Source organism: Panthera tigris, chromosome A2 (genome assembly GCF_018350195.1).
Source record: "Panthera tigris isolate Pti1 chromosome A2, P.tigris_Pti1_mat1.1, whole genome shotgun sequence".
Taxonomy (NCBI): domain Eukaryota; kingdom Metazoa; phylum Chordata; class Mammalia; order Carnivora; family Felidae; genus Panthera; species Panthera tigris.
This window is the reverse complement of record NC_056661.1, coordinates 74888248-74910120: the sequence shown is the minus strand read 5'-3', so window position 1 is coordinate 74910120 and position 21873 is coordinate 74888248. Positions and strand designations below refer to the sequence as shown.

At 40.8% G+C, this 21873-nt stretch overlaps 1 gene segment (V, D, J or C); it reads right to left on the bottom strand.

Annotated features, from left to right (window-relative positions):
• Positions 1-1721: 1721 nt before the first annotated feature.
• Positions 1722-20623, bottom strand: LOC102963333. The segment is given in 5 exon segments: positions 1722-2316; positions 4005-4052; positions 12328-12453; positions 13990-14319; positions 20568-20623. Coding segments are annotated over 5 exon segments (684 nt in total).
• Positions 20624-21873: the final 1250 nt, after the last annotated feature.

Sequence of the window (21873 nt, the reverse complement as noted above, 5' to 3'; positions counted from 1 at the left end):
ATCAAATGCCATGGAAAAGTACAGATCCTTCGAGGATGTCACCATTACCTAGGGCTACAAGAAGTCTGCGTGCTGTGTCCTTCAGAATACTGTCCTCGGACCGGACTGAAGTTTCAGTGTCTCAACAGTCCTGGTCATATGATTCCGAAGTCATGAAGCCACTACTTGGAATGAACTATTTATAAAATAAGGGAACCCCTCACCCACAGAGTAAGAGTATGTTTGACAGCAAATGCATACGTGTGCAGATGGATATTTTCGTTCCATTAGCTGTGGCCTTCTGGAAGTGAGCAAACTTGGCTGTGGTTTAACTGCCCTTATTTTATCTGACAAAACCTACTACCCCTTGCACAGTCCCAACCAGTGGGGGCCGGTTTGACTTCAAGCATTTTCCACGAATCAACCACATTTGATAGAGCACATAGACCAGAAAAACCCTGAGAAAACAAAACACCAGCCCCTTCCTGCCCCCCACACTGTCCCCTGCACCACCGCCCTCCCCCTCTCTGCACCTGCCAGTCCAGGGCTGCCCAGGTTGGGTTGGGGAAGGGAGGGGCTGAGGATTGGAAACCACAGGGGACACTGGCTAGGAGTGCCCGGCACTGAAATCAGCCCACACGGCTTTCAGTCATTTGCTAGTTTCCCTTGTTTGCCTCTGTGCTTTCCACACACAGAAACAGTTCCAGATCTCTAAGTAGAGGCCCAGGTATTTGCCCTAAAGAGGTCTGGTCAAATTCCCGAGAATCAAGTAGATGGAAATTAAATTTCCTCTTCCTTGTATCTGGTGGGTCTTGTGTTGTTTCCCCTTGGGAACCTGTATTTGGTCTCCAAAGCCACCTGTGTCACAGAAACTGAAGCTGATTGCAAATAAACAAAAAAAAAATCCTTTCCAATTTTAAATGAGGCATTGTTTTTGTTCTAATATATGCAAGCTTTTACTGTAAGTGCATTCATTACCGAAAATAGAAAATATACATTTAGTTTTTTTACCCACTTACCACACACTGAACATTTTGCTTTATATTCATGTTTGTAGAAATATTTACGTGTGTGTGTGTGTGTGTGTGTGTGTATACGTGAGTGCATGTTCTCTATTATTTCTAAAGTGGAGTTGCCAACAGTAGATGCTGATACTGTCGGGGACTTGCATGTATGTACTAATATCTCAGCTCATCCACACGACTCCTGGAGACGTGTCACTGTAAGCCCATTTTACAGATGAGAAAATTAAGGCACAGAGAGTTCTAATAGCTATAGACCCGAGATTTAAACCCAGGCTCCTGGGATTCAGAGTCCAAGCATTTAAACCCTCCAGCACTCTCCCTTTCCCGTGTTACTGCAGCTCTCATGGGGTTCTTGTGACATCAGGGAACACGGTGCACATGAGACACTGGTCCAGGTCTGACACTGGTGCCCTGAGCAAGCCCCGCAGGCTTGCGACTTATTAAACTGTCACCAGGGGAGAGTCTTAAACTAAATAAGTCTGAAACTGCTCACCTTTCAAGGAGAAATGACTTGGGCACCTTCACTGTTTGTGGTTCCCCTGGGGCCAGTGCCCCCAAAGAAGGCATCACAAGGACTATCTTAGGGAAAGAATTAGAGATGTGGAATTGACCATGAGTACATCAATGCTGAATGTGAAGGCTCAGTTGTCATGCTGTCCATGGCCTTGTACTCAGGTCTCACCAAATAAATGTCCACAGAGACGAAAGTAGACTTGTGATTGCTTTTATTAGGCCTGTTATGAAAAATAGCACAAAGGTCAGGTAGCAAGGAGGAAGACTTCCAGAAATGTAAAATAAAAGGCCTGCAGGCAGTTATCTGGATACAGAGCCCCAGGGGCCGCGATGGAAGCTGCACGCCGGCTGTACTCAGAGGTAAGGGTGCTGAGTGGCTGACGGGCTGGTGGACATGAAGGAGAGAGCAGTGCTGACGCCCCAGTGGGTTCCCCCGGCCCTGCCCCTGAGTCATGGTAGAAATTGTTCTCCATGCAGAGTGACATTTCCTGTCTGCCTAGCTGTTTGTAAACCTGTTCTGCAATGATGACACATAGAAAAAGAAACATGTGAACTGAAATAACCCAAACGCAGAAAGAAAGCCCCTCTAGATCCTCAACAGACTCTTTTAGTGACAATAGTCAAGGAGAAAAGTGGACCCTTGGTGCCACCATGGGTTAGGAACTCTTCCCATTGTCACAGAGTGCTGGTCCCCCAAGCAGACAGATGGCGATGATGATGGTGTAGACCATGCTCTTGACGACGAGGACGACGTATGTGTAGTAGGCAGAGGTGTTCGTGAGCTGCACCTGCCGGGCGTCTAAAAGAAGCCATCAGTTAGTTTCACCTGTTCTTTGGAAAGGTGAGGACTTAGTTTGGGAGCTGGGTCACAACACACATTTCTGATGTCCTGGGTTGAAGTGACTCTCTCACCAGTACAACTGGAGAGTAAACATCTGCACCACCATCACCACTAACACCACCCCCAAGACTACTCAGAATTCGGTTTGCAGACCAAGTTAATAAAAAAACAAAAACAAAAACAAAACAAAAAAAACCTTTAAAATTCACTTAGAAATTCCAAAGTATTAAAAAATAGGTTGTGTTTAGAATGAGTGAGTCCAATGGGAAAAACAAGCATTGGTGATAAATAGCTTCTAGCATTTCTTCATTCCCCCATGTCCCCAGGTAAGAATAATAGGCATTATCCATTAACCACAACTTAAATGTTACTTGAGAACTGTGCATGTGAAGCCCTAATTGTATTTAGTTTTTAATAACAGATGAGGTTATTATTTTCATTCCCATTCTCACATAAACTGAGGACAGAGAGAGAAGCAATTTGCCTGATTTCATGCAACTAGTAAGTACGAGAGGCCAGATTTCAATCCCAGCAACCTGATGTTTCAGGACACATTCTCAGCTACTCTGTAATTGTGGATCTCTACATGCAATGAATACCCAAGACACTCAATGATTATGGATAAATGTAAAGTGGGTGGTGATAAGGAGGATGATGACGAGTAGCCAGAGTCCAGGAGCCCCTTGATATTGGACAGGAGGACAAATCAGCAGGACTAGAGCCAATGGTCCTCATCATTTCCTTTGTGCATATGTGTGGAGAAAGAGCCAGGAACTACTACTTATACTTAGAATGTACTCACAAGTACTTATTATGTAGCAGCTAAATGAGATACCCTAAGCTAGACATTCCACATGCGGGGCCTTATGTTCTCCATAACTGAGCTGGGTGTTATTTGTGTCATTTGTGGTTGGCTCAGAAAATGCAAATAATCTACCCATATTTCTGCAAATAATAATTAAAGACTAGGGTTTAAGTCTGGATTCTGGCACACGAAGTCCTGCCATCACACCCCCTCCCCTGTGCAGCCTGTCTCAGGGCCTTGGCTTTGGGATTTAGAGGAAAAATAAAAATTGAGTAAGTGTATGAACTCTTGATTCAGATGATCTGGGTTGAAGCCCCAGATCTTGCTGTGTCGCAGGGCACAAGGGACTTAGCTAATTTTAGTTCACCGTCCTCATTTGTAACGTGAGAACAAAATACTTCGTAGTGAGTATTAACAGAATTAAACAAAACCCGTTCAAAGTACACACAACGCCTTCTGTACAAGAACCTCTCAGTGTCAGTTCATATTATTAACTACCAACAAATACAAAGATTTAAAAAAAAAACTCTAAAAGCTACTTGATACCATGTTTTCCTCAGTTCGTAGAAACAAAGACCACAGAAACGAATGAAATCCATTGTTGAAAGACTTTAGAGTCCCTCACTGCACCCCTACTTTATAGTCCTCTTATTCCCAAGCCAGAATTTACTGTGTGAAGGCGACTCCTGGGAAATGATGGAGACTTCAGCTGTCACTAAGTCTATTTGGCAAGATCCAACCATTGTGATATTTCTCCTTGAAGCCAGGGAAGTTCAAAAGTTAAGTTGATCAGAAGGTAAATGCTGTAGCATAACAAAAAGACAAACATAGAAAAACTTACCATTTTCATCCTTCAGAGAAGCTTTTGTGTAGTTAATAGTGACAAGCTCTAAAAGAAATGAAAGCAAGTATTATTCCGTTGTTCATATCCATTCTTTGACACGTGTCTGTGTTGTGGATAGTTTGATGGATGGATAGCGAGAGAGACAGACAGACAGGCAGATAGAATCTGTCAACAGACTGGAGACAGCCATTACAAATAGGAGCCCCACAATTCCAGAAAAGCGTTCTCTGATTCTTTGTGACTGAGCAGATCAATTCATATATGGTATTTCTGCACATGGATACATTGAAGCTCGTGATTGTTTTTTCTTTTTTTCTCACAACTGGAGGATAATATCTAAGATTATCTTGTTTTCCTTCTGGGCTCACAGCTCCTAACACAGTGCCTGCGGCAAAGCAGGTGTTCTGTAAATACTTGTCGAAAGGAAAACCAACCAGAAACAGTGGCTGCTGTAAAGTCCTGAGCACACACTGCTCACATGAAGTGTGGCCGCCAAAACGATATTGTCCAACCCGAGAATCCACAGCAGAATCTTACATGTTGGAAGGAGGCTGGTGTAGGTCAATTTCCCATGTAAAAATGGAAGCAGCCTTACCTTTCCAAATCACACACACCCCGGTAACCGCAAGTCCCGCACGTGATTTTCTAGAGTGGAGGTGTTTGTGGACATGACAACAAGGCTAATGAAAGCCAGTACCCTTAGATGATTATTCCTGTGCCAAGCACTCTGTGAAAGTTCACGTGCGTTATCTCATCTGATCCTGGTGACACTGACATGAGCTGGATTTGGAGGACTCCATGTTACGCGTAAGGAAATAGGATTTAGAGTCTCTAAGTACCTTGCTGAGAATCATACCAGTGATGGGCAGAGCCGGCACTCAGGGACGGTGGTGGGGGTTAGATGAGCTACAGCATGTGGAACGCCCCTTGTACAACAATCCATACAAATTGAACACAACTCCACCATTGTGGACTCTCAGACATCATCTCTCCCAGACATAATCACCACTCTTAGCTAATGACCTTTTTATTACACAGACTCAGGATCCCAGCGCACTTCTTTGCTGGGACGGGAACTTGCAGGCCAACACATATCAATATCAGCTCTCTGAATATATAAAACCTAAGGTGAGAATTGTATTTATCTACTGTGAAAACAAAACAAAACAAATCAAAATAAAAACCACCCAGCACACATACAATTTTATGCACTCTGCACAACCTCATTTTGGGCACTCTTAAAAAAAACAGGTTTGAGGTTTAAACTTTCGGGTGAATTCCAAGAAGGAAAATGTTAGCGTCATTATGTTAAAGGTTAAAATATCCTCAAGAGTTGACTTTAAAGTGCCCTAAATGTCTCTTTCTTTTCCATACAGTGACTTGAATCATACTGTGCACCTGAAACTAATAGAGTGTTCTATGTTAACTAACTGAAATTAAAATAAAAGCTTTTTAAAAAGATAAGTAAAAATCTCTTATCATCATGCATTGATTAAAGTAAAGACAGTAAGGTAACAACTTTTCATAATAAAATTTGTACGTGTCCTACGTGCTCTTTCTTAGTCGTGGCTGATCATGCTTGGGCAAGATGACTTTTATCTCTTCTCAGTGTCACTTCATTGTTCTGTGTTTTCATGCATATATATATATATATATATATACATACATATATGTATATATATATACACATGTATATATGTATGTATATATATATATATATATATATATATACATATACAAGCTTTTATCACAAACAGAACAACAAAAATCTTACAAGAAACAGCACTAGAAATCTGCTGCAGAATTGCATTAACAGAAATGCCCTCGTTAGCTTTGTTGTCAAAAGAAGACCTTGGGAGACATTCGTTGCAGAAGTAAGTGCCCAGCAAGACACGTCGTAACCAAGAACTGCCCCCTTACCCTCGTCATCACCAGGGAACTTACTACACTTGTTACTTTTCTCCACTCCCTAGAAAAATGAAAACCTAACAGACACTTCAGCCCAGCGGTTACATTAAAGTTTTGCCCATTTGTTTCCTCTCTGTGTCTTAGCTGTAGATATGAACAATTAGAGCTGTCTGTGTAATGTTATTTTCGTTACTTTTAGGAAAGGATATAAAAAATACAGTAAGTGTAGAAATAAATTCATCCATGCTATGTTTTCAACAGCAAACATTGCCACTGATACAATGCTGCGTGCTCTTCATCAGAGCCCAGGTGACAGCAAAGGTAATTGCTTGACCCTGATTTGCTCATCGGACAAAGAATCTGTGAAATAACAAACATTCAAATGAGTACCTTTTAAAGATCAAATTGGCTGGTAACGGATCTATTTATGAATCAGGGAGCATCTTATCCGACAAGTAGAGGGGAGCTCCCAGGAGCCATAAGAAAAGAAGTCTTTCAAGATTGAAAGGGAGGGAAAAAGAAGTTATTAGCAAGGAATCCATTATTTCAGGCAAGGTCACCATCCTAAAGGGAAGAGAAGGGGTCAGCCAGTAAACTTCCTAGTGCGGACCAGGAAATTCCATGCCCTGGTTAAAGGCAAAAGTTCTGGGTGTTGAAACTACAGCTGGGCAGGGATGAAGTCTTGATTTACTGACTTGGGGTCTGGAGCTGAGTGAGGCCATTTTGAGTCTGTGGTTTTCTTTTTAACAGCCCAGCCTTTTGATCAGACTCTCAGCTTAACTGAGAGATGAGATCAAAATGGGAGGCATTAACATTACTCTCAGCAGCAGCTCTGAGACATATTTGTTGTCCTTCTGTGTGATACTCACAGGTCATGACCTTTTGGCTTCACCCTGTAATGTTCACAGGTTACCACTTCAGGTTTACAATTTTTGAGTGGGTTGTGCTCTTTGTTCTTTTTGGATGTTCCAGTCTTAGAGAGATCATTTGTTTGTAGGTTACCAGCTCTGAACTTACACTTGGAGCTTTAGAGAGAACATTACACACCAGGAATATTATCTTGATTACCATAAACAAGACAGTTCCAATGTTTGGAGTGCAATTTGAGGCCATGGTCCCCAAGACACAAAGCTATGAAAATCGAATAATTAAGAAAGGCTCCGCTGAAGCAGTAGCATTTTTTACCAAGTGGCTTGCTCAGTGATCTGACGTTGTTGAGTTTTAACTTCCCCAGAACTGTTAATCGGGGTAGAGCAGGCAGTGTTGACTACAGCACAGACCCAACCTTGCTCAGCTAAGAGATCACCAAGGGCTGTCTTATTTTCAAGAATTACTTTGGTCAGAGTCTAAGGATATTTGTTAAGCAGCCATTGCTTTAGTAAGAGATTCTGCAACAATTTTCAGAACGAAGGAGAAGGTCTTGCTCAAACCTCATTTACCTTGATCCCTAACCTGGAAGTAGGGCCTCACCAGAAGAGTGAATCTTGGTCACGAAAGCTTCCTGGGAGGTTCCTTCTAACTCAGGGTGTAAACTGAGGGGCGTCAGCCATTGAGATGTCTTCTTTAGCTTGAGAAAAGGTAGAAACAGGGCTAGATTTTCTCCTAGTCTGAAATAAAAACTTGCTGTAAATTCCAAAGTTTACCCCCCTTGGCTGTGACCTGGGAGATAGAGATGATGGAGTTATCTTTCCAGGCCGTTCGTCGGAAAGAAAAGAAGGTGAAAAGTTTTCACATTTGGTAGAAGTGTGAGATCTTGATCCATTGTCTTGGGCGAAAACACCCTACCTGCATGTCAGCTACATCACTTTCTTTCAGTTTGACTCAGAGATGTCAAGTGTCTGTGCAGGACCCAGTATCAGATAGAGACTGGAGCTGTGTGATGTGCACCTGAGGCTCAATACCTTTTAGTGTTACAGCAGGAGCACTTGGTAAGGTCCCTCTTCTACTGGGGGTTTGAGGGCTCTCTTCCTCTGATGACGAGCCCAAAATACCTAATCACCAGGCTGTAACTGTGACCTACAGGATCCTTTTAACTGTAATCCTGGAAGGCTTCCATAAGCTGGTGGTGACAGGCTTGAGCATAAGACATGGTAGACGTACACCAGCTGGACAGATTAGCATGTGACACAAAGATCAACAGAAGGTTGTACTCTGACAGAATGTCAAGAAGTTTGCAAGGTTTTCCTTAAGGTTCCTATGAGTTGCCCTGTAAGATAGGAGCCTTGGTCCCTGGAGATCACAGAAGATGTGCCCCAAGGGGGAAATACACTTTTTAAAAGTGTCTTAGCCACAGGGAGGGCATCAGCCTCTTGGCAGGGAAAGGCTTTAAACCTTCCAGAAATGTACAAACAATAACCGGGGCATGTTGACAGCCCGCGCTAAGTGGCAGTGGCGTGAAGTCCGGCTGCAGGTGTTCAAGGGGTCCCCAGGGAGAAGGTCTGGAGCCTTTGGAGACAAAATAATTTTTCCAGGATTGTGGACCCGACAGATTAGACATTGATGGCAAACCATTGTGTACTATTCTAGAAGTCTTACTGCTGATGTCGGTTTATAACATGAGTCACTTTAAACGCCCTATGGTGGGCAAAAGAATGAAAAAACAAAAATCAAGAAAATGGTTTTGCCATGGAGTCAGGAGGGACCAAATGACTGTCTTCATGTTCCCTTAGTCCAGACTCTTTCTTGAATACACTGCCACTGTTTACACACCTTAATTTCTCTGATTCAGAAGCAGACAGGTGTCATGTTCAAGGACATCAGGACCTCAAATGTCTGGCAGAACCAGAATCGACTTTAACTGCATGTGCCACAATCTTACAAACACAACGTAAAGAACACTTAGTATGAATTTCTATTTGACAATACTTCCCATGTAATTTAACATATCAAATAAAGCCAAATTAGTTTAGGATGTCTTTTGGAATGTACCAGGTCAAAGAGGCTTAAGCTGACCAAAACACTAAAGAAAACAAATAAATAAACCCAACCCTTTGCCCTTTGGACAAAGAGAAACCAAATTCTAACGTTACACCTTCTTACTTTTGATTTGAAAATCCTTTCTTCCAAACTTAGTCCTGACCACGTATAACATTTTTTTCCAAACATCCCCTTTTACAAACCACTTTCTCCTTTACATCCAGAATTTGTCCTGAGTTTACCCTTTTTAGATGACCAGCCTTGCTTTAGGACAAAATTCCTTTCTTTTTTTGCCCTCAAAAATATAACCCCATTCATCATACTTTTTCTTACTGAAAACACACATCTTACTTTTTTTTTTTTTTTTTTTGCATTCTGGGTTGTTTCCCTTATTATTTCCAGTAGTTCTCGTTAAATTATTAGAACTGTTAACTCCTAGAGACCTTCAATTTTAATGAAAACTAATAAGGAAGCAGTTGTGCACTGTTAAACAGTATTCTTTAGATTGGCAAATTTATGAATACATTTCACAATTTCTAGAAACCTGTGCTTCTTCAAAAAACAATCTTTCAGTAAAGCACAAAACACATTAACAAGCAGGCCCCAACGTATCTTCAGTTTCCAAAAGTAGATAAACCTATGTTCATTTATTAATAATTAACTATTTTATCATACTTGAAATGATCTAGATATTTAATGAATGTAACTGAATTTAACAGGTGCTCTAACTCAGCACAGCTTTAAAGTTTTAGCCTTCCAAAAAGTTTGGGGAGGCTAAAACTGTCTCTAAATTTTTACTTATTTTATTTACATTTATTCTATTGTTCCTGACAGTTTAGCTGAGGTTACTCATACAAGCTTTACGCAACCTGGGGAATGATGGATTAAACAGGTGATGGGGGTTAAGGAGTACCCTTGTCCTGACGGGCACAGGGTGAAGTAAAAAGTGCTGAGTGTCTATTTTGTACCCATGAAACGAGTATAACACCATGTGCTAACTAACTGGAATGGAAGTATAAAAATAAGAAAAATAAACTTACAAAACATCAAAGTTCATCATTCCCCCAAGCTATTTTTTTTTAACGTTTTGTCACTGAGATCACATCTACTTATTTGACTTTTAGTAGACCCAGGCACCTGAAAGTTTTCATTTTAGTGCTGATAAAGCAGTAAAGAAATGTCTCTTTTATTTAAACCAACAACTGAATATTTGCCCAGACCATGTGAAATCAAAACACCTTTGGGTTAGTTTCTATCTTTCCGAGAGTTTTAGAATGCCCAGTCCTCACAAGTGCTTGTCTAAAAACCAAAGAAATATAGAGCTCTTTGTAAACTAATGTTGACAATGTCTCCAGAGAGAAAAAATATCTCACATTGACGACGTGTATTTGTGGACGCACAGATTGCCGCAAAGACCCTTGAATCACTGACATTTATGGAGTAATTTATGGAGAAAGTGTTAAGATCTGTATGTGTCCCCAGGATTATGAAGGACACTGAGCCAGGGTTTAGGCACAAGAGCCCTTTAGCAGTTTGTATTTTGAAAAGGCCTCTTTCTCTTAGTTTTCCTCAGTCCCAGGCATTTGTGGGCTGTGTTTACATTTCGAAGATGCGATCAGATGGATCACTTTGAGGACAGAGAAAGAATGCAGGTTCCTGCAAGAAGGACTTTGCTTTCCTAAAGCCAACCATCTATAAGCCCTTTTCGGAACTAGGAGAAGTGTGGCAGTGGGTGAAGGGACAGGGGAACTCTGGATTGACCCAAAAGCTGCGTTTCTAGTTCTGTTCACATTTGTCAGGACAGCTCCTCTCAGTGTCTCAAAGACTCAGATTTACATAAAATGATATCATGGGTTGATTGGACCTATCCAAGCACATGAGCCTCAATTTGCTTCCTTTCCTCTGGGTGCACAGTTTTAAGTATTCCTGGCAGATGGAATAACTCCCCTAGGGTGTAAGATGGGTCGCAGAGAAGAAGCTAAGGATATTACCCTCCCCAGATCCAGGGTCACCCACAAGGACAGCCAAAGGAAGGAACCCACAAGCCACATGTCCCAGGCAGGCAGAGAGCTAAGAGCAGTGACACAGGATGACACCAGCAAGGAGGCAACGGCTGTCTCTGGGAGAGAAAGGATCCATAAGCAATGAGTGTGGATTTGGAAACAAATCCGTGGGACAACGGGAAATTGTTTATTGTCTTCTGAGACCACGCACTGTGGGCAGAGATTTGGAAGGAACTGATTCTCCTAAGAGTTTCTACCCATTGCTGGCTTCTGCCGGTTTTTTCTAGGATCCCTTCTGCAGCACTCCTATTTACGAGAATTTCCACTTGGCTGTTGAAGGGAATAACAGAGCAGTTTGCCAGAAAATCACCCAGTTTCATCAGCTCTGGGAGAGGCTCATTTGGGGCCCTCCTCTGAAAGCAGACATGGGGTATAAAACCATTAAGTTGGCAGACTTCTGTTTATGACTGTGTAGCCTTTTCTGAGTGGAAAATCATTTCAGCCCAGAGTGAGTGCTCAAAGGAGCAAAGAACGGAGCAGGAGGATTACGTCAGTCTTACAGACTTTTTTTTAGTACCTCTTCCATCTATAATTTTTCATGAGCCTTTTGCAGTGAGTCATTCAATGAAATGACCTTGACATTTTAAAACCTTTAGGAAGCTTCTGCTTGCTGATTAAACTAAGGGGTCCTACTGTCTTTAACTGTAAAACCTTGCTCTTAAGTGCCCTTCCTAAGTGGTTTTATCTAATTGGAAATTATATGTTTAACATCTGGGACCATAGTTCTTAGATGAAAAATAAGCAGGTGTACTGGAAGGTGGTGGGCTTGACCCTTCAGGACTTGAGGATCCCATGAGCTAAGATTTGGAGCCAAACTGACACCTAAAAGGCATATGACCCGAATTGGGGATTGTGTGTGTTTTACAGTATACGTCCTTGCACAGAGGTTTTCCGGAGGTTGATGGGTGACCCAGTGCTGACCCAACGACCCCTGCCCTCACCAACTTGTACCATCAGAGGAGTGTTCTTGAGGTAGTGATGCTCTAACTGTCTTTAAATGTGGGACCTGTGCCCAGCAATTTTTGTGGCTTTTTCTACCTCTGAGATCCCTGTTGCCAGTAGCCTTTCTCTAAACGAAAGGAGACAATCGTGTGCACATTAGTGAATGGGCAATAAGAGAGGCTACTGCGTTCAGGACCCAAGAAGACTCCGTGTGCACCACCAACAATTCTCTTGGAACCTTGCTGACTTTTCTAGCAGGGGAAGTGCGGTCTGAAAGGTTGGGGGCTTGGCTCCAGGCACACCTTTCTGCCAGCTCAGCTGGGCTCTGGCCAAATAGGCCAGTTCCACAGGGTTCCAGATAAACATGCCAGCTCAACCGGGCTCTGGGCATAACCCTTGCAGCCCAAGCTGACCTGTCCTGGAAAGAAAGGCCCATTAGATCAGCAGCCCGAATGCAAGGAGAGAGGAGCTTGGAACCAAGAGGAACTCACCCTCAGCCCTTGAAACCGGTGAGGAGGACAGTGAACTCAAAGGGCTCACAGTGACCACTCCTGTGTTTCGCCTTGTCTCTGAATGCCTCTGGGGGTCCACTTCGGATCTTCCCACCTCCGCCAAACCTATTAAAGAACAAAAACCCAACCAAGTAAATGTTAAAGATCCAATGGCTGTATTCGTCAATCAGTGTATGAATCAGAGAGCATCCCATCTAGCATGTAGACAGGACCTCCAAAGGAGGACAGGAAAGAAATCTTTTTTACAATAGAGAAGGAGCAGAAAAGAGGAAATTTTTAGCAAGGAATCCACTGATTTAGGCAAGGTCACCCTGACAGAGAAGGGAAGGGGTCCATTAGGAAACTTCTTGGTGCTGACCAGGAAAATTCCCTAGTCGACTGGTTAAAGGTTACTCTTCTGGGGCATTGAAATTGTACTTGGGTTAGGTATTAAGTCTTGGTGGAGTGACTTGGGGCTTTAAGCTGAGTGTTGCCATTTGGGGTTTGTGGGTTTTTGTTTTTTGCTTTTTCTTTTTTAACACTCCCAGAGGACAAAGGACAAAGACTTACCTCAGAAATATATAGCAAAGCTCTTCACATGTCTTGCTATGTGTTTGTTCCCTGCTGCTTAAAAAGTGCTTGTTAACCACAGAGCAAGTACAAACTGGTTCCTTCTTATGGGCCCTCTGGGGCCCTTTTATATTAATGTTCAGGACTTGACTTCTGAGTCTAGAGAGTTCCTGGCTCACAGCCGGGCCAGGGCACATTCAACTCTGCCCCCATTGTCAAATATGACCAGCCTCTGCACCAATGCGGCTCCTTCAGGACACCACGTCTGAATCACCAGGGACCCTGGGTGATTAGGCAAAGTGTATTCGCCCTACTATAGTGATCCTCCTGAGGACAGTGGTCCGTCCTGCCTCCCTTCCAGGCCTGGCGCATGCTCGGACGGCAGGAAGTGTTTGCTGGGCAGCATTTCCCAGGGGTAGAAATAAATCCATTGTGGACAATGGGAGAATGTTTGTACACGTAATCTCACCCCTCTCCAGTTACCAAATTTCACCTTACAGTCTTATATAAAATTCAAATCTGGAACACCCAAGACCATAATAAAAACTCAGCAGCCAAATCGCCATTTTTACTTGAACTGCAATCCAGCTCCATCAAAGGAGCAGCATTTTGTCACCTGTAACTATTTAAGGGTGATACTTTGAATAGACCAGATTGAGGTGAGAGGGAGTTTGACCATTGAGTAGAACGTTCCCGAAAGATGTGCAATTGTTCTTATTTCCTTATCAAGTAAGATCATAGAAAGTGGACTCTCTTTTTGAGCATTTATTGTGTGTGAGGCTGCTAGGTGCTTCCTCCGTATTATTTCATTCAATCCATACAGTGACGCTAAAAAACATCATTGTGACCTTTATATTTTGCATGATGAAACTGAGGCGATAAAGGCTAAGTGAATTGTTCTTGTGCTCTTTCTTTGTATGTTTCTACTTTAATTCTATGGGGAAGTAACAGGACATTTATGTGACCGTTAAAAGTACGTTAAAGAAAGATTTCTATTTGCTTGTTTTCCATTAATTTTTGATAGAAAAGGTGTGGTATTCCCTTTGAAACAAAGGGTTCTGAAAGGTTATCATCATGTGTATATGCACATACCTTTGTTTATTGAAGGAAACAGTATCTCTCGATTAACCCCTCCTTTATTATTCTCATGTTTGACGGTACATTTGTGTTCTTTATCCATTGACTTTTTAGGCACGGTCAGCCACGTGTATTTCATGTATGTGTCCTTAGTCTTCATGGTGTCACCCTGCTGGGATTTCAGAATTGTTTTGCCATTCTTTTCTTTCCAATCTATCATGATAACGTCAGGGAAAAAGTCCTCAAGAAGACAAAGATATGTTCCAGTGTTATGGAGTTTTACTTCATCAGCTGAAGGAAGAAAAATTGTGGGCTTGGGGAAAATGTCTTCATCAGGATTTTTATCTGTGGGAGAAACGCAATTGCAATGAAAACATTAGAGAAATGAAACATTCTGTGGTTTGGAACCACCTAACACACAGTAAAAGGAAGGAGAAGTTGCCATAGGGTTAGTGCTTACTATGACCTTTCATCCACAGTGGGTTCTGAGTTGCTCATTTTGTTACTTTCCATGGGAAAAGGGGTTATGTAAGTTGTCCAAAGTCACGGCTATTAAGGGCAGCACCTGGATTAATATGGAATTTTTTGAAACAATACACAGTCACTTGTTGAAAGGGAATCTATTTCTACCCATACTTGACAATCTGTCACATTGGCCTTTTAGCTTAAATAAGGATCCCATGTCCACTTCTGATACCGGATTTCTTCTGCTTGATTCCTGATTTTATAGACCATCTTGCTCTCACATCTGAACCACACCAGGATTTTGAGTAGAGTGATGTTTTAAGCTGCATCTCCAAATTATCTACAATGCCTTGAATTTAGAAGTGATGTGGCTAAATTTACAAAACGGCTATTAAAAATTTATTGATTGTTTCCAGAAATGCTCGTATTAACTTTATCAAGTATTGCACTACTCAGAATTCAGTTTGCTTTAAGAAATGTTCACTAAAGTCACATTTTAACGGGAATTTCGTTGTAGTTGGTGCATGACTAAAAAGACACCATACTTTGACACTTAGAATCTTCCCCCAAATTCGAATCTGCCCTGGAAGCCTGCTTAACTTGCTTTCACACACACAGTTTTCTTCGATTTCACCTGCTAAATAACATTATATGTAACTCATAAAATGTTAACAGTTATGGTTCCAGAGTTTCTTGTAGACATAATGTGAAAATATGCAATGAAACATCATAGTTGTCAAGGGCATGTCACTTGAGGGCTGGAATGTTCCTTGCTTATACATTGATTGTTAATTAGTGATTGAAATTGTAAAGAGTAGAACCCTTCCAATTTGATTTCCAACTGAAACACAAACGTTAACACATTTTCTCTTTGGGCTAGTTAGGAGTTAGAATAATAATTTTGTGGACAATTTCCGAAGAAAAGAAGAATTTGATTTCTCCTTTGAGAAGAAAAGGAAAAAATATTCTTGAGAATTTCTGACAGTGCCTCAAAGTTCCTGATTTTTATACTAATCTGTAAGCAAAAATCAGTTTTTTAAACACGCTATACATAGAATTAGATCATAATGCGGTTGTCTTAAACTTGTACATCTTGCATATACTGCAAATAGTATTTTATTGATTGTAATACTAGGAAAGTCTGTATTTCTCCAACCATATACTTTGTTTTTCATTGTGAAAGCATGTAATAGAAAACAAGACTAATTTTTCAAAGTATATGATATTTACATGATTTTTGCCTCTAGTCAATACATTTAAGGAATCTAGTTTTCATGTTAGGAAGTTGGTTTTTTTTATAAGATTACTTCTGATTCATCATCATAAAGAACTTCAAAATCAAATGATCTACTTGGAAAATTATTGGACAGGAAGACAATTATTGGACAATTATTGGACAGGAAGAAAATTATTGGACAGGATGCTGACCTCCTGTCCCTTTTCTTCAGCTAGATTCTGGAAGTTTCATTCTTTTCAGGATAGAAGGAATCTTGAACTCCTATAACTTTCTCAATGTGACAATTAACAGAGCATTAAATAGTGTACTTGATTATATATGATTAGTGCCTACATTTTGGCTAATTATACTACATGCTTTTTCTTCCAACATTCTTTTTTAAACTTACTAGCAGTGTTTTTTATGGCCACAATCATTTTACTGATGCATAAAATAGAAACCAGTTCACAAAACAAATAAGTTGTCCATTACATTTCTATATATTCATAATCAAAAAATGTTTTAAGGTAAATTGCCTGAGTTGTAGACATATTATTAGGACGAAGCAGTATGAATCCTATATAACTTAACCAAATGCAACCACACTTTCAATTAAGTGGGTATTTCAAACCTGCATTAATATTGACTCCAAATTTCTCAGCTTATTCTTCTAATTTTTCTTTTATTAAGTAAATAAAGCTATTTCATATGTAAGTATGAATTTCAAATTTATGACATTTCTAAGTATATTTAAAAGGACTAACCATATATGTAACTATATTTCTAAGTACATTCTAACCATATTTTCAGCCATTGTTTTTCTACCATATACAAGCACAAATCCCAAACTTGGTAAAGTTAGAGATAATAGAAATTAAGATAAAGGGTTAAGGTTTAAATACACAGAAAAACTACAAAAATACAAAAACAAAACCCACATTTTAATTTCATTTTGTGGCCAAGTGAGGGAAAATTTCATTAAATGAAACAAATACCTCTAAATTCAAGTTATTTGTCTATCAGTGCACAGGAAGGTCACTTTCCACTGGGGCAGTTAGAAGCACAGCTGAATCCTCGGGCAAATTTCTGCTCTATCATTATGATTGGCTACAGACCCTCCATACTGGATACTATTGTCCCTTCAGGTTTGAAATGGGACAACTTCTTAGGGCATACCCACTGCATATCCAGCACCCTTTATATGTTAGACAACATGCCAAGTAATTTATTCACAGTCTCTCATTTAATTCTCATATGACTTCTGCTGAATGCCTCCTGTTATCCCACCTGATGGATGAGGAAACTGAGGGCAGAGAATAATCGCCAAATTCACATAAGCAGTACGTGGTAGAGAAAGGGCTCCAGGTCAGCCTGGGGCAAATCCCGGGCTCTCTGACTACGCCCTTTCACCGTCAGGAAAGGAAATGCGTCAATTTACAAAGCATATCTGTCGTGATAACTTCATTCTTGGACCAAACCCTTTCGTGACAGTTACACACGATGTACATGAACACTTTATACAAGTCCACACGGACACAAGGTCTGATCCTATTACAATATTTGTACAATGTTGTCTATGCTGACCTTTACTGTAAGGATTGATATTAAAATCTCTCCTAAGATTTCCACAAGCAAACATGCTATGGAAATGAGAAAGTATATTATTATCATTACCATGATTATTAGCAATTTGTTTAGATGATTGTGTGCTCCAACATGACATTTTAATCGCATGGGATCACATCTTTCTTACTAATGGGAATACAGTACTTAAGGTAATGATTGGATCTAGGTAAAACAAGCATGGAGACTCATTCCTTCGTTTGCACCCCACTTTGCTCTACTATGTCTCGATTCACTCAGCCATCATCACTGGAATGTGCCTTTGACACACCAGTTAATAGGCAATCACTTGTCTTATCCACTGCATTTCCAGTGTTAAGAAAGTCAAAGGGAACTTTGGCTAAAGCCTAGTAACATGGGGTCAGTTCATGGAACTGCTTCACCTGCGTGGTCCAAAGCAAATATCTCTTTTCCCACCAACAGCATAATCCATGTGCATTCTAAGCTTTCACCAGAAATTTCTACCTCCAACTGCCTTTCTTTCGGATCATGCCTAAGTTTGCTTTGAATCTCCTACAGTGGGATTTCAGGCCAAATGACTAGATCAAAGGCAGTTGCCTGGTCCTCCAAGTCTCCTATTGTCACATTAGATCACCAGACTGCATGATCCCTGACGCTGTCGGCTGATTATCACCATCTGTGAATGACATTCAGTGTCATGGTGCCCATAGTAATGATGCAGTTGTAGCATGAAATGCATTTGTGTAAAAATCACCTTATCCACTTTATAAAATGGATGTGGAAGGCGATTCCCACTCTTCACTTCATATTCCCCCAAAAGGACTCATGCTTTGAGTGTTTTTTTCTAATTTTATGATAGATAAGGCATAACATCTTTGAAACTCTGGTGTACTTCAGTTTATCACTTAACACAAAGTATGTACTCCACCACATTTTTCTCCTACTTGGGAACATAAAATTTTATCCTGTGCTTCTTTCTAGATCATCACAGGCCTTTTTTTTTCTTCTTCTTCTGCTTTCCTTAGTGCTTTTGATCTTTTATTTTTATTTCATAGCCTAACTGTAGTTGTGTCTTTTATTTGAGGCCTTCTCAAATAGATGATGGAAAGAGACAGTATAAATAAATGAGAAACCATTGGTGTGTTCGGCCCCAGGGCTTCAGAGCTTAGGGAAGGTCTAACTCAGAGGTCACATGAAAAACGAAAGAAGTTTCCAAATCCCTCTCTGTGATACAAACGCAAAACGTGTGGAATTCAACCACCCTGAAACGCCAGAGAAGAAGGTGAAGCTTGCGTTCCCAACATCATCCCTCACAAAAGAGGGGTTGTCTTATGTTTCAGTCCTGGAACACTTATTAAAAGAGGCTCTTCTAGTCCATTCAACTTTGATCCAACAATACTACTTGGACAGGATACCAACCTGAAATAATCTCGATGAGACTAGTTTTGGAAGTCGCACTGGTAAAAGACAATAAGCAGTTTAATGTGGATTTAGTAAATACGACTTGGGACTAAAGACTCTATACTTCATGCTTCTGTCTCACATACATAGAAAGACAGTATAAATGAAAAGAATGCTTTTATTTTGTAAGTGGGTGAATTGTCTCTTCCAATAAAATATCCAGGGACATCATCATCTGGGAATCCCAAAACAGACACTCAGACCCTATGATAACTCAGAAATATGCTCTGAAGTATACATGTTAGATGTGTATGAAGGGTTTGAAAAAAAATTTTAATGAAATGTGAGGGCAGAAATAAGCAGTATTTCTCAAATGATATTTATAATGATGTAATTTTTAATCTGTAGGCATAATCCAATGAAGATATTAATTATAAGTGAAGATTTAATTTTATGGGTATTATTATAATTTTATGTATTCAAGTTGTAAAACCTCTCCTTTTTTACATCCAGAGGTTTCCGCCGAAAAATGTGAGACCCCCTGATGTTCAGGCTAACAATGTCTCAGGTGATGCCTACTACATTCTACTCATTTTTAGAATCATGTAACAATGGGTCTTAGAAACTGAAGGTATTCTGCCAATACTGACCAATTGTTCCAAAATGACCTGTAGACCAGATCATACTTAATACATTTCCTGTACTCATGATTCATAAAGTACTTCAGTAGGTGATTATTTGAATTCTATAGGATTGCCTTTCTTTTTTAAATCACTGACCATGTCTGAAACTATGTGGTAGCTATTTCTAACAGAAAGTGATAGATCCAGGATCACAGTCCATATTTTTTTCTGCACTACACTCTCCTAAAAACACTTTTTAAAGGACGTCATGAACTGTATCTGTGTCACCATATTTAATAAGATTGCTATAATTTATATTGCAGTCGGGTGGAAGAAAGAGGACCAGAATGCTGTGTTTCAATTTATTAACTCTTTGTGCCTATGACCACAACCACTAAGGAAACCAAAAAATATCATTACATTTCACAATTCCAATGTTTTACCAGCATTGTGACAATTCTTTGAAAACCTGTAGTTGACTAGATCTGGCAATCTAGAAACATCCCTGAGAGGTGTTCTCCCTCATCCAGGCAAAATTTCATCTCTAAGGGTAATGAAGAATGAACACATTTACTAGCCTGAATGTAGAAAAACAAACAAACAAACAAACAAACAAACAAACACAGCTCATGACATTAATGGATATGTTTGCACAGTTCAATGTGTCCATCCCTGGTATGAATCAGCTTCTGACAAAATGACAAGTTCAGCAATTTTTGTTCATTCTTTTTCACTGGTTGTTTTTGGAATCAAGTAAATAAGATACACAAATTTCTTTACAAACCTTTCAGTACAGAAATCCCACAGGGACCTAACATCCCCACCCCTCAGGGACCCCCAGTTGCTCTAGCAAGTTAGCTCCTTGTCAATGTCGCCCAAGCGAACTCAGGCGGCAACTCCCCCCAAGGACTGGGAAACAGTCACCTACCTCTCCAAGGATCCTGCTGCCATTTGTGGCCAAACTGGAACCAAATCCTAGAATTCTGGGCCAGCACCAGCCCCTGGCCTCCGCCCCTGCATCACCTGCCTCCCCTCCCTACGTTATACGGAAGAATGAAAGAATATTTACCTGTAACCCTGAGCAGTGTGCCAGGACCGAACACTTTGTGGTCCCACCTATACCAATCCCACTGTCTGAAAAGCTTTTACAGAAATCTCCCTTTGTGTCACCTTTTAAAATTGTGCCCATATATTCACAATATTTATATAAATAAGTAAAAACAGGCCCTGCTAACATTAAACAAAGATGAATCTCAAGCCAAATCACATTAGATATGAATGCAGTCAAGAAGGGATGAACTGACCCCTTTCTGCCTGGGCAGCTGGGTTCTGTCTTTCCATCTTGCTCGGGTTGGAGGGTATGGTTTTACCTTTCCTCAGCATTTTGCTGAATCCTCTAAACCTCTCTTCTTAGGACGTTTTCATGTATCTGATCAGTTCTTTTCCTGGAATCTAATTTACAGTTACTTCTTCCATAATTTTCAAAGAGGAACAAAAATAGAAATAATATATTTGAATATTTAATAAATGAAAGTTAATATTTTTACAGGTATTTTTTTGTTGTTTCTAGGTACTGGGGGTGGGTAACTGGTTTGGTTGAAAAGTAAGTTCTTGGGGCACTTGGGTGGCTCAGTCGGTTAAGCGTCCGACTTCGGCTCAGGTCATGATCTCATGGTCCGTGAGTTCAAGCCCCGCATCGGGCTCTGTGGTGACCGCTCAGAGCCTGGAGCCTGTTTCAGATTCTGTGTCTCCCTCTCTCTCTGACCCTCCCCAGTTCATGCTCTATCTCTCTCTGTCTCAAAAATAAATAAAACATTAAAAAAAAATTTAAAAATAAATTAAAAAAAAGAAAAGTAAGTTCTTTCCAGAATCCCACTCCCAATGATAGTAGACCAGAAGAGAGTCTGAAATCGGAATGATGATCTCTTAACTTATTTATGCTGAGACTGCCCTTTTTCTTTTCTTAATGTTTATTTACTTTTGAGAGAGAGAGAGAGAGAGAGAGAGAGAGAGAGAGAGGGAACATGAGCGGGGAAGAGGCACAGAGAGAGGGAGACCCAGAATCCGAAGCAAGCTCCAGGTTCTGAGCCGTCAGCACAGAGCCCATCAGGGGGCTCCAACCCATGAATCCCGAGGTCATGACCTGAGCCGAAGTCAGACGCTCAACCGACTGGGCCACCCAGATGTCCTGAGACTGCTCTTTAGACTTGGCAATGCCTCTGTCGTTTCCAGGGAACTGATGTAAAATCCTGAGCTGCTCATCAGAGGATCCTGTCTGGTCTGGTCTTTCTGCCGTTGTCCCAGCTTAAGTGGAAAAGCAGCTGTGGGTCATTCGGCCGAGTCCTGCGTGTAGGTCACCTGCTCCAGCTGTCCTGCCCAAGTCAATGTTTCCGGCGCACTTGATGCCGATGCGGAAAGAAGACTGAATGCTATGGTGTGGAAAGGACTTGTCATTTTATAACAATACCCTAAGACTCACACTGAGAATGTAATAAATGCATATTCTACATGACTTACTCATTTAGGGGGAAGAAAGACAATTTTAATGCCCTGATTAGAAGCAGAAGAATTGTTTTCACATGAGGAGTAATACACACAATGAACTATAAT